General features: G+C 42.3%; 1 protein-coding gene across 1 annotated transcript in view; it reads right to left on the bottom strand.

Annotated features, from left to right (window-relative positions):
• Nucleotides 1–855: 855 nt before the first annotated feature.
• Nucleotides 856–12,500, bottom strand: part of lab (labial) — a 65,528-nt gene continuing 53,883 nt past the window's right edge. The window contains exon 2 of the mRNA XM_027357557.2: nucleotides 856–4,353. Within this exon, the coding sequence (XP_027213358.2) occupies nucleotides 3,860–4,353 (494 nt within the window). The 3' untranslated portion in view covers nucleotides 856–3,859. The remainder of the gene's footprint in view (nucleotides 4,354–12,500) is intronic.

Genomic DNA, 12,500 nt, shown 5'->3' with positions numbered 1-12,500 from the left:
ATAGTTATTATCATTATGATTATTATCATGATTGTGATTATCATCACCATTGGTATTATTGTTATCATTACCGTTACTATTATCATCATTATCATTATCATCATTACTATTTTACTATTGTTTTTATTATCATAATTGGTATGATAATCATTACCATTATCATTTATTATTGTTGTTATTACTATTGTTATTATTGTTATCATTTTCATTATTATTGTTATTTTTATTATTATCATTATCATTATTATTATTACTATTATTATTATTATTATTATTATTATTATTATCATTATTATTATTATTAGTAGTAGTAGTATCATTATTATTATTACTAATATCATTATAATTACTATTATCGTTACCATTAATAGTACTGTTGTTATTATTGTGTATATTATCAATATTAAAATTGTTATTATTGATGTGATCTTTGTTATCATTATTACTGCTTCTACTACTACCATGATAATTCTTTTTATTCTTATTCTTATTCTTATTATTTGTTTCATTATTTTCATCACTGAATTTATATCATTATGTTTTTAATATTGTGTGTATGTTTTTTTTTATTTTTATATTTACTCGTTCTTCCATTTTTCTCTTTTTTTTCTTGTATATTCAGAACAAGGAGGATGGGAAGAGATAATTATTGGTTATTTGTTATCTTCATCTATTTTGTATAATTTCTTTCAATGTTTTTACAATTATCTCACACTTTTCACACTAATAAAAAAAATTGCGATTTAACGTTTCCATGTTTGATCATTATCTTTATATCACTTCACACTAATTTGCATTTTTGCGATTCAACGACGTGCTAAATCCGGGTTGCAAAAGAGAGTAAAACAGACAGGATATTCAATATGTACTTTATTGAAAAGCTCATTGTTCCAGAGTATAATTTACACTGATATGGCTGGAGAAGAAATGATAATAATAATAATGACAATGGTAAAAACACAAATTTACAAAGATCTATGTACAAAACAACACCCCATCTTAGTGTATACGTTGAGATATCTGCGCCTTCTTAGATTAAGGGAGTTTATGTACAGGTTATCCGTGTTGGTTCTTGTGAGGCGGAAACGGAGAGATGCGATGGAGAGGAAGAAGATGATGGGGGAAGAATGAGGGGAGAGGCGAAGGATGATGAGGATGAGGAAGGAGAGGAAGAAGAGGAAGAAGGAGGAGGAGAGGGGGAAAAGAAGGAGAAGGGGAAGAAGAAGTAGGAGAGAAGGAAAACAAAGAAAAGGAGAAGTAAGGTTTTAGAAGGAGAGGAAGAAAAGATGCAGCCGAAGAAACAGAAGAGGAAGAAGCGGAAGAATAAGAATAAGAAAAAGAAGAATAAATAGATATAGAACAGAGACAAAACTCAAAATTCCGGACAGCACGCAGACAAGACGCAAAGTCAAAGACACAGGAAACGACAGCCAGAAGACACAAAGAAGTGTATTCCAAAGAGCGTTATGTGATGCCAAATAAAAACAAACAAATATATTACAATATATAAAACCACCAAGCGTTGCCGCAAGTGAGACAATGATCCTGCAAAATGAAAGATACCACGACCTATCTGGCATCAGTGATCTTTAAAGCACAACGGGTTTTTTCTCTTAGAAACATCTGTGTTTATGATTATCGTTAATATTAATATTAATATCATATTCAGTGATAATATTACCAGGAAATACTTTATACAAAATATATACAAGTAGACACACACACAGGAACGATATAGCAAAAATAAAACGTTCATTATAACTTACAAGAAGAAAAAAAAATTACTGTATTTTTCTCTCCTCTGAGAAAGATTTGACAAAATCCGCTTATATGAATTATCGTTAATTACTCGACCCCCATTATCTCTCGACGTAATATTGTTGCAGATCTAATTATATAGAACGAGAATGATACCCTCCCTTCCCCCCACCCTCCCTTAACCCCCCTTCCCTCACCCTTAACCCTACCCCATTAAAAACCTTAGATGTGCTTCATTTTATATGGCGTGAGTGAATGAGGGAATGGGGGAGGGGGATGGATGAGAAGTGGGGGGGGTAAGGGGATGGAGGGGGGAAGGGGAGGGGGATGAACGAGAAATAGGGGGGGAGGGAGGGAGGGAGGGAGGGAGATGGGGGAGAGGGGAAGGTGATTGAAAAAGGGGGTTGGGGGTAAAGAGGGGGGGGGGGGGTAGGACCAGCGATTGTGGAATGTATCAATGTCTGACAAAGTGTATGTTACTTGTCCACACACAGATGTAAAATAACAAAAGCTTGATTGAAACCCGATATAAACTTGCTCATTTTATGTCATTAGATAAATATTAAAGGCATCTGGTGTGTTTTTTTTCTGTGATTTTTCCCGTGAAAACAAGAAAAGAAAAAGAAAAAAGATGATCTGAACTTTTCTATTATTATCATTTTTTTTTTGTGGTATGATTTTTTTTCTTCAAAATTTTGCGTGAACTATTATTCGGGTTTTCACGCCACTCCCTCCATATTTTTTTTTTTTTTTTTTTTTACTTGAAGGATGAATTTTAATAAGATATAGCGATCATAATATCTCCCTTTTGATCATCTTTTTGTCATCACACTTTTAAGAATTCTAAAAGTGTGATGACGCTAAATTAAATAACTTATTTTCCTCAGTTTGTGATGACTGGCATCTCAAATGTAAAGGTTTAATAATGCATGATGGATTCCCAGTGAATGATCGACATCAGATGCAATAATATCCGTGAAAATGATTTTTTTTTATTAGAAAATGACGAAAAAATAAAATAATATACTTAACTTATTACATAGCATTGAAAGGGGACATCCCTATTGCAGCCAACAATGCGGACAATATGGTATGTTTACCAGAAAAATATATTTATATAATATATACACATCCATCACTACATACATTACACTTTCAACTAATCCTCATGTCACCATATTCAAGACACCACAACCTTCCCACAGAAAGAATATTGCACGTGAAGCCTGGGAAAGCCGGGGTCGCCTCCGCATTGTCACTTTCGTTTGTTTTTTCTTTTCTAACATTCAAAAATAAGCCTCGAAGCTCAAGCCAGGAAGTCAAATGAAATAAAAAAAGATTGACAAAATAAAAAACGACTTTCATCCCAGAAGAAGTCCGATGAAGAGAGGCCGATGAGGTTGACCTCCTGCGGCGCGGCTCCTCCGGGCGCGCGCGCGCTCGAGGGAGCCCCGCCGGCAAGGGCCAGCGTGAAAGGCTGCAGCATGAAGTGATCAAATTCCCTGAGCTAGAAGAGTGATGATGACAGCCACCGCCGTGACGTCGCTAGAAGCCGAGAGGTCCTGCAGCCACTCCTGCAGGTCCCACAGGCCCGACAGGATCAGTGACAAGGTAGCCCAGGCGGACCCCCGGGGCGCGCCCTTCGCCGCCGCATCTCCCGGGGCCGCACCTGCAGCCCCTTCGCCGGGCGCCGCGCGGGGCCCGGGGCGCCGGCGCTCAGGACGCGAAGAAGAGACGTTGCGAGAGAGAGTTGCACGCGTTGCATCACAAGGTTCGGTTCCGCGATCGACGGCAGGCCCTCTCGGGCGCCCCGCGCCCCCGCTGGCCCGGCGAGGGCCTGGCGGGCGCGTGGGCGTGTCGAGGAGGCGGGCGGCGGGAGGTGCCGCCTTCTGCTGCAGTGGTGTGCGTCTGACACTGGTACAAGGAGCCGCGGGCGGCCCGACGACGCGACTGCCGGCTATGATAAGAGGAACCCTGAGAACGTTTGGCAAACCCGGCGGCAGGCCCTCGGGGGCCGCCGCGGGCGCCGCCCTCACCCTGCCACCGCCCACGGCGAGGCTCGGGGTTAAAGCTCATTCGGACCCGAGGCCCAAGGGCGCCCTTACGAGGGGCTCTGGGTGGTGGCGGGCAGCGCCTGCGTTTTGGGCTTGCTGGCGCTCGTGGGCACCTGCAGGGGCTGGGAGGCGCTGGTGCCGCCGCCCACGGAGCCCGGCGACTCGGGCTTGGTGGTCACGCCGCCGCCGCCGCCGCCGCCGGTGGTGGTGCCGCCGGTCCCGCCCGAGCCGCCGCCCGCGCCGCCGCTGGTGTTGGTCGTCGAGTCGGAGTCGTTGCTGTTCTCGCTCGGGGTGGACACGGTGGGGGGGTCGGGGGGGATGAGGCCCTCCTTCATGCGCTTCTTCTGCTTCATGCGGCGGTTCTGGAACCAGATCTTGACCTGCGTCTCGTTGAGCTGAAGCGCCGACGCGATCTCGATGCGCCGCGCGCGCGTCAGGTACTTGTTGAAGTGGAATTCCTTCTCGAGCTCCGTCAGCTGCTTGGTGGTGAAGTTGGTGCGTCCCGTCCCGCCGCCGAAGCCGCCGTAGTCCGTCTTGGGCGCTGCGGAGAGAAGGGCGCGTTAGAGCAGGCGGGAATAAAGGCAAACACGATAACACCGAGACAAAAAATATGCTGCGTCATGCTGTGAAAACTGTCTCTCCAGGACAGTCATATATGCACATATGCAATCAAATATACATTAATGACCACACACAGACACACACACACTCAAACTGACACAAACACATAGAGGCCAAACCCCCAACCAACCATCCAAGGCAGCCAGCCAGCCCGGTAGACAGACAGACAGACAGACACTGCCCCCACCCCCCCCTCCCCTCCACACCCCTCTACGAATACCGACAAAAGCGGCAAGTCCACACGAAGAACCCCCCACCCCACCCCCACCCCCCTCCAAACCACACACATTTAAATCAACGCCAAAAAGTCATTGAGGTCATTTAAATTAGATACTTAAACAAGAATCCTTGAGAAATACAAGAAATATACTGATAGTCATGTTCCCTCGTCCGACATCCATCACCGCAGCCGGCCCGGACGAGACTGGGGAACAATACGACTGTTTAAACTTGAGTGTGTTTCGCGCTCTCCACCGGCGAGTGTAACCGATATGTGTTTGTCTCCTTTGTAATGCTCGTTGGTTAAACTCATTCCGTGTTTGGCTTCGCTTCACGCTATGACTCGCATTGTGAGCTCTGGGGGATTCCTGGAGAAGTATTTTCACAGTAGTTTGCACGTTTGAGGAGCCCGCGCTTCCAGAGGCTTTTCTGCTCTTTGTCTCTTTCCTTTTTTTCGGTCTCGGATCTTCTTACCTTCGTTTTTTTAAAATTAGAATTGCTTCATTTAGAAACTTTTGCGATTATGCGGTTAGTTTGTAATATGTTTGTATTATTTGTAGGGATTAATTGATTGTGTGGCCTTGCGTTTGGAGAAATATTTTTTTCTAACTTATTTTTTTTTTGGTAAATTCTGTGTCGTATTGAATTTAAGACAATTCGTATGAGATTTTAGAATACCTATGATAGATTGTACTTAATGATATTTGTTATATTCACTGCATTTAGAACCTTCCATTCGGCTACTTAAATAAAATTATTTAACCGCTATTTCAATCATTACTCTCATCATTATTTTCCTCTAGAACTTATCATTTCGTTTTAAAGAAGACTTAATTCTCTAGGTAAATAAAATGATATAATTATACTTGAAATATATCTTGCAGATCCTCTTACTTTAGATATACATATAGAAAAAAATCATATTAGAAAAAAATAGATATGCACATTGAAAAAAATATATTAGAAATAAAATCATATTATAAAAAAAATCAAACATGAAATAATTAGTCCACCAAGGAAATATATAGATAAAATATATAAAACGATTTCAGAGGATGAGAAAACACTGCGCGGGGAACTAATGTAAATAAAAGGATGTTGGGAGATGGAGGCTATAAGAAAGAAGACAAAGAGGAGGGAAAAAAAGAAAGAAAGAAAGAAGTACGAAATGAGAGAAGAGGGAAAGAAAAAAATGAAATTGTATGAAAACAAGAACAAACTAATTAAGGATAGGGTGAAGGTCTGGAGAAGAAAAAGAAAGAGCAGAGAGATAAGGGAGAAGGAGAAATTAGAAGAAGAGAGAAGAAGACAAGAGCAAGAGAAAAGGAATGAAAAAAGATGGATACAAAGATGAATAAAAAGGTAAAAAGGGGAATAAAAGGAAATAATTGTAAAAGAGTAGAATAGGAAACAAAGAATAAGAGAAAGGTGAAAAAAAGACAAAAAGGGAAAAATAAGAAGAGAGGAATAAGATTAAGGTATAAGAATAATAAAAAAAGAAATAAAAAAGCAAATACTAGAATAGGAGATTAAGGAAGAAAATGATAAAATAAAGAACACCGAGCGAAAGAAGAGAAAGAAATAAAACAAAAAAGAACCCCAAAGGAACACACTCTCGAGACACCGGGCCGGTAGTAGAGGGGGAGGGGGTGGGAGAGGGGGATGGGGGGATGGGGCGAAGAGAAGGAGGAGGGAAGAAATGGGAAGGGATGGAGGAGGAGGAGGGGGATGGGGGAGGAGGAGAAGAAGGGAAGGAATAGGGAGGAGAGAAGGGAGGAGGGAGGGAAGAGAAGCAAGAGTCTGGGGGAGAAGGAAGGAAGGATGGGGAGAGGAGGAGGGAAGAAGGTAGAGAAGAAAGGAGGAATGGGGGACTGAGGAGGAGAAGAGGAGAAGGGAGGGAGAGGGAGAAGCAGGGAGGGAATGGGGGCGGAGGGAGGGATGACAGGGCAGAGGGGAGAAGGGGAGAGTGTGTCTGAGGGTAATCTGCGAGTCTGTTTCGTCTGTCAAGCCAAGAGCTCTTGACTCGAAACTCTGGCACGAAGAACTGAAAGAGGCTGTCGGTGCGATGTGAGGGGACGAGGAGAGGGGAGAGGAGGGGTGAGGAGAGGGGAGTGGAGGGGAGAGGAGGGGTGAGGAGAGGGGAGAGGGGGACGAGGAGAGGGGAGAGGAGGGGTGAGGAGAGGGGAGTGGAGGGGGGAGGAGGGGGTGAGTAGAGGGGACGAGGAGAGGGGAGTGGAGGGGAGAGGAGGGGTGAGGAGAGGGGGAGAGAGGAGGGGTGATGAGGGGGTGAGTAGAGGGGTGAGGAGAGGGGAGAGGAGGGCAGATCAGGGGAAGAAATGAGGGGGAGGAAAGGAGATGAGAGAAGAGGAAAGGGAGAGAAAGAGAGTCGAGGGGGCGAGGAGAGGGGGAGGAAGGAAAGGGAGAGGAGGGGAGGTGAGGAGAAGAAGAGAGGGAGAAGAGAGATGAGATGAGAGAAGAGGAAGGGAAACGAAGGGGAATTAGAGGACGGGGAAATAGAAGCGAGGAAAAGGGTGATGAGAGAAGAGGAAGGGGGGCGAAAGGACCAAAATAAAGTAAAGGAAGAGAAAGAGAAGGAAATCTTTAAGTCGGGAAATGTCACTGTGTGAAAGAAGGAAGGACAGGAAAAGAGCAGACGAAGAAAAAAGGGAGAGAAAGAGAGAAAGAAAGAACAATATATGGGTAGATAGACAGACAGATAGATAGAGAAATAGGTAAATAGACAGATAGAGAGATAGATAGACAGATACAAGCCTCTCTGTCTCTTCCTTTCTCTCTCTCTCACTCTCTTTCTCCTTTTCTCTCTTCCTTCCCCCCTTTCTCTCTTTCTCTTATTCACAGACCTTCCTAATATGCCTTTGATGGACGCCACGCACTATCTTTTGAAAGTCACTGTTGATATTTTTTTCTTCGTTCGGATACCTGAACTATGGCTCGCAACCGATTTAAATGTTGATATCAATTCATTTATTTATTCATTTTATTTATTTATCTATTATTAATTCATATATTTATTCATTTTCATTTAATTTATCTTTATTAATTATTTTATTTAATTTTATTTATTTATCTATTATTGATTCATTTATTTATTTATTTTCATTTAACTACAGGATGATAAGCGATGATGCAGTTGTTTGCGATACGAAAGGGTAAGAGAAATTGAAGAGATAAGGTGAAGGAAAATGATATAAAAGAAACCTTAGATAAAAGACAAAATGAAAGAGAAAAGATAAAAGATCAAACACACGCATCACACACACACAAACACAGACACACACAGACAAGCACACACAAGCCATCCTCAAAAAAAAAAAGAAAAAAAAAATCCATCTCTCTCTCTTTCTTCTCCCCAACAAGCATCTCCGAAATAAAACATTTTGTCGGCGGCTGTGTTAGAGCCATTATGATAAGCTGTAACCAGAACCACAGCTGACCCAACCTACCATTACCCTCTCGCATGCAAGATGTATAGGCTACGAACACTTTCTCTCGCCACAACAAGAAACACATGTAACTCACTCGCTGCTCTATATTTAGGGGTGGCAGCAACCTCGCCTGGTTCTTTGGGGGTGGAGGGGGGGTGAGGGGGAGGGTCGAGTTGGGGGACAGTTGAGGGGTAGGGTGGAGTTGGGGGGGGGGGTTGAGCGGAAAGGAGAAGATGGGGGGGTTGAGGGAGGGTTGAGGGGGAGGGTGGAGTTGGGGGGTTGAGGGGGAGGGTGGAGATGGGGGTGAAGGATTGAGGGGGAGGGAGGAAGATGGGGGAAGGATGGGGTGTTGAGGGGAAAGGAGAAGATGGGGGGTTGAGGGGGAGGGGGAGAAGTTGGGGGGGGGGCTTTGGGTGGGGTTAAGGAAAGCCTCGTCTAGTATCTTCAACGCTATTCTCGATAACATGGTGTCTTTACTGAGTGTTTTCTTTTAATTTATTTATATACACATATATCTACTTTCATATTTTTTTGCTGGAGAAAGCTATGGTTCTCTTTTATCAATAATGCAGAATATTTTCCTAAAAAAATTATATGAGAAAGAAATCCTTTCCTTTCGAAAAATAAAATTTTCAGAAATCAATCTCTAAAAAATAACAACAAACATTTCGACACTTGACAGAATATTTTTTTTTCTGAAAAGTACTACGACTTTGCCAACTCATTTCCCAAAAACCAACGCGCATGTGCATCCTCCCCCCCCCCCAAAAAAAAAAAAAAAAAAAAAAACACGACATGCACAGACCTACCAAGCCTGTACACGAAGGACAGTACCAGGACCTCCTCTGCGCTGCCCAAGGTCTTCAATGTCAACACACAGCATGACCAAACTGCCCTGTCATTAGCCAATCATTCCGTCTTCTAAGAAAGTCGAACCTCATGATCCAGTCAGCGGTTGTTATGTCTATTTCCTTCCTTCGTCTCGTTCTGCTTTCATAAGACGTTTCTCAAATGATATGTAATTCAGTTTCTTTTCTGATGATTATCTCTTTTTTTCTCTCTCTCTCTTTCATTTCGTTTATGACAATGCAACGGAAATCAATATGGCGAAGTGAGACAGGTTGGTATATTTGTTCCATACTATTTTCATTTCTATCTTTTTTTTCTTCCTCCTTTCTGCTTTTTGTCCCTTTCTTCTTCCATACTATTTTAATTTTTATTTGTTTTTCTTCCTTTTTTCTACTTTTTTGTCCATTTCTTGTCCTATACTATTTTCATTTTTATCTTTTTTTCCCTCATATCTACTTTATTTGTCTCTGTCTTCTCAATTTTATGTCCTTTTTTAAGGGATTAGAAAGGACAGAGAGAAGGAGAAAGGGGGGGGGAGGCAGGTTGGAATATTCTCTCCATACTATTTTCAATTCCATTTGTATTTGCCTTCTTTCTACTATTTTTTGCCCATTTTTTCGTTATTTTTTCTCTTCCCTTTTCTTTAAAGGATAAAAAAGAGGGGAAAAGAGGGAGAAAGAGGGAGAAAGAGGGAGAAAGAGGGAGAAAGAGGGGGAGGGAGGAGCGGTTGCTATGCCCCCTTCCCCGCCCACCTTCCTTCCCCCGCCCATCTGCCCCGCCCCTTCGCCATCTCATTCGACACTGGACCTCAACAGTCAAAACTTTTACTTCTCACTGATCAATACTATTTACAGTTCTTCCATCCTCCTCCTTCCTCTGTTTCTCGCTTTTATCATCCTTCTCACCTCCTTTTTTTTAGATAATTTTCTCCTTATCGATAATTACACATCGAACGAATGAACACGTGAGAGAGAGAGAGGAAATAACAATTTTCGAATAACACGGTGAGAATAACACGTCGACCAGCTTGAAAATTGGAAATAAAAGGGGAAGCTGTTATCATGATCTCTCTTTCTCTCTCTCTCGCTTCCCATCCTCTCTCTCTCTTTCCTTCCCTCCCTCCTTCTCTCTCTCTTCCTTCTTCTTTCTTTCTCTCTCTCTCTCTTCCTTCTTCTTTCTTTCTCTCTCTCTCTCTTCCTTCTTCTTTCTCTCTTTCTTCCTTATTCTTTTTCTCTGTCTCTTCCTTCTTCTTTCTCTCTTCCTTCTTCTTTCTCTCTCTCTCTCGCTTCCTTCCTCTTTCTCTCTTTCTTTCGAAGACGTATCCGGCAAGTGGCTGATACTAAAGGGAGCTTTTCTATTGATTTCATCTATGGGTCGCGATGCTGTTCTTTGTTTCATGTCTTCGTTATTTTTTTTTTCTATCCTCCGAGTCTAGGGAAAGCGAAGGAAAGAGACAGAGCAACAACTCTCGATTAATTGAATGGAAACGAAAAGAGGGGAAGAAAAAAGGAAGAATGAAAAAGAAGAGAGGGGAAGAAAAAAGGAAGAATGAAAAAGAAGAGAAAAGAAAAAACGGGATTAGGGAAGTAGATTGGATTCGGTCAACGTCCGAAGGCTCATTATTATCACCGTGAGGAAGATATGCAAATGAGGTGGAATGAAGTTGAGAATAATACTCCAAGAGACAAGAGAAAGACGAAAGAATCACGCCTCAGCCATTTCTATTTCCATATCCAATGCGTAATTAAGATCAAAGTAAATATTTAATCGAGGGAAAAAATAGGACAATATACAATACCAACACGATAATAATCTAATTAATGACCCTCACATATACGAGAGCAAACACCCGAGTTTTCTTGGTGTGTCGGGGAAACCTTGGCATGCGACGCAGCAGCTGGGCCGGGGGAGGAGGGAGGGGGGAGGAGGGTAGGGGGAGGTGGTATTAGGGGCGGAGGGGGGGCTTAGGTTAGGGCAAGGGGGAGGGGGGAAGTGGGGTAGGAGGAGGAGGTAGGAGGGGCGGAGGGGGGCTTAGGTTAGGGTAAGGGGGAAGGGGAGGGAGGAGAAGGGCGGTGGCGGTAGTGGGGAGGTTGGACCCCGGCCAGAACAGCCGCGCGGGGGGAACATGTGACGGTCGTTCGGCGCACACATTTCCCGCTTTAGAAGAGAGTCTACAAATGTCTTTGTTTTGATTATTTCCTCCATTTTTTCACTCGTATCTGCTCCTCTTACTCTAGCCTAATTAGTGTCATGTTTTTTTATCCACTGAAGCTCTGTTGTGGTAATGAAAATTCGATAAATAATTCTCAGGACTTCCGAGTGTTTCTGTCATGGCGTCGAGGTGCGATATGCACGGCGACTCGTCCGATTGCCTTCGTTTGCTTCAAATAAATGAAATACGCTCCGTATATGTTTGCAATTGTTAAGAAAAGTCTCATAGAATTCCAGATAAATGACACATTTACAATTCGAGGGAGATTTTCTTTCTAATTTAAAGAAAATCGACCAAAAGGTTTCAGATGACAAAAGGCAATCGAACAACAAATATATAAAAAAGAAAAATAAATAAAAAATATTACAAGATACTAAACCGAACGAAATACTATACATAAATATAATAAACAAAAACAAACCAACAGGAGAAGTAGAGAAACTAACGACACAAGAACATACGACATATATAATGCGCATTGTACTAATAAATGTACCCCCACGGCCATCACCAATCTCAAAGGCTTAATATATCTTACCCTTGTTTCCAGCTTGTTATTATTATTACCAGCGACACACATATGCCTATTATCCCTAGAAAACATAACCGAGAAATAAATAGAAGAATATTATAAGAAAAAAAAGCTATTGATCACAAAAGTTGAGACGCCAAAGGATATTTTACTTTAATTCAAGATCAGCTGTTTCGGGAAGCTAGCCGATCAGCTGATTTTCGTAAACATTAGAGAATGATGGATAAGGAGATATATTTCAGTATTAAAGTATCACGTTTGGGAAAAAGTGTTGTCTTCGTTCTAAGGTTACGTATTTATAGATTATACAATAAGAAGAACATAAGACATAAAATAGATTATGTGACCCAAGCCATTTGTTAATAAAATTCACGAGTGAACCGTCATACCAGTCCTTAATTAGAATCGTAATTAGCCTACATTTCTACATCTCAACCCTTTTATTCCTTATCCCCCCTCCCTCCCCTTCTTTCTTTCAACTCCGCTTTCTACTCCCCCCCCCTCTCTCTACCCTCCACCCACCCCTAAAAAAAAAAAAAAAAAAAAAAAAAAAAAAAAAAAAAAAAAAAAAAAAAAAAAAAAAAAACTCATAACTCTCCTCTTCCAATTTCGAGACGGCGGCTAAAGTTTAGGGGCTTTAGCGACTTGCAGCAGCGGAATTTCACAGGAAAGACAGCCTGACCGACGAAAAACGCCTTTCCCTTGGCAAAAACAACGGGACTCTAACTCTCGTGTGCTCTCGCTCTCTCTTGCTCTTATTCTCTCTCTCTTTCTGTCTCTCTCTCGATTTATTCTGATCTTCTGTCGTT

The sequence above is a fragment of the Penaeus vannamei genome, chromosome 35 (assembly GCF_042767895.1).
Source record: "Penaeus vannamei isolate JL-2024 chromosome 35, ASM4276789v1, whole genome shotgun sequence".
Classification (NCBI taxonomy): Eukaryota; Metazoa; Arthropoda; class Malacostraca; order Decapoda; family Penaeidae; genus Penaeus; species Penaeus vannamei.
The sequence above is the reverse complement of the archived record's forward strand: the minus strand, read 5'-3'. Positions and strand labels throughout refer to the sequence as shown.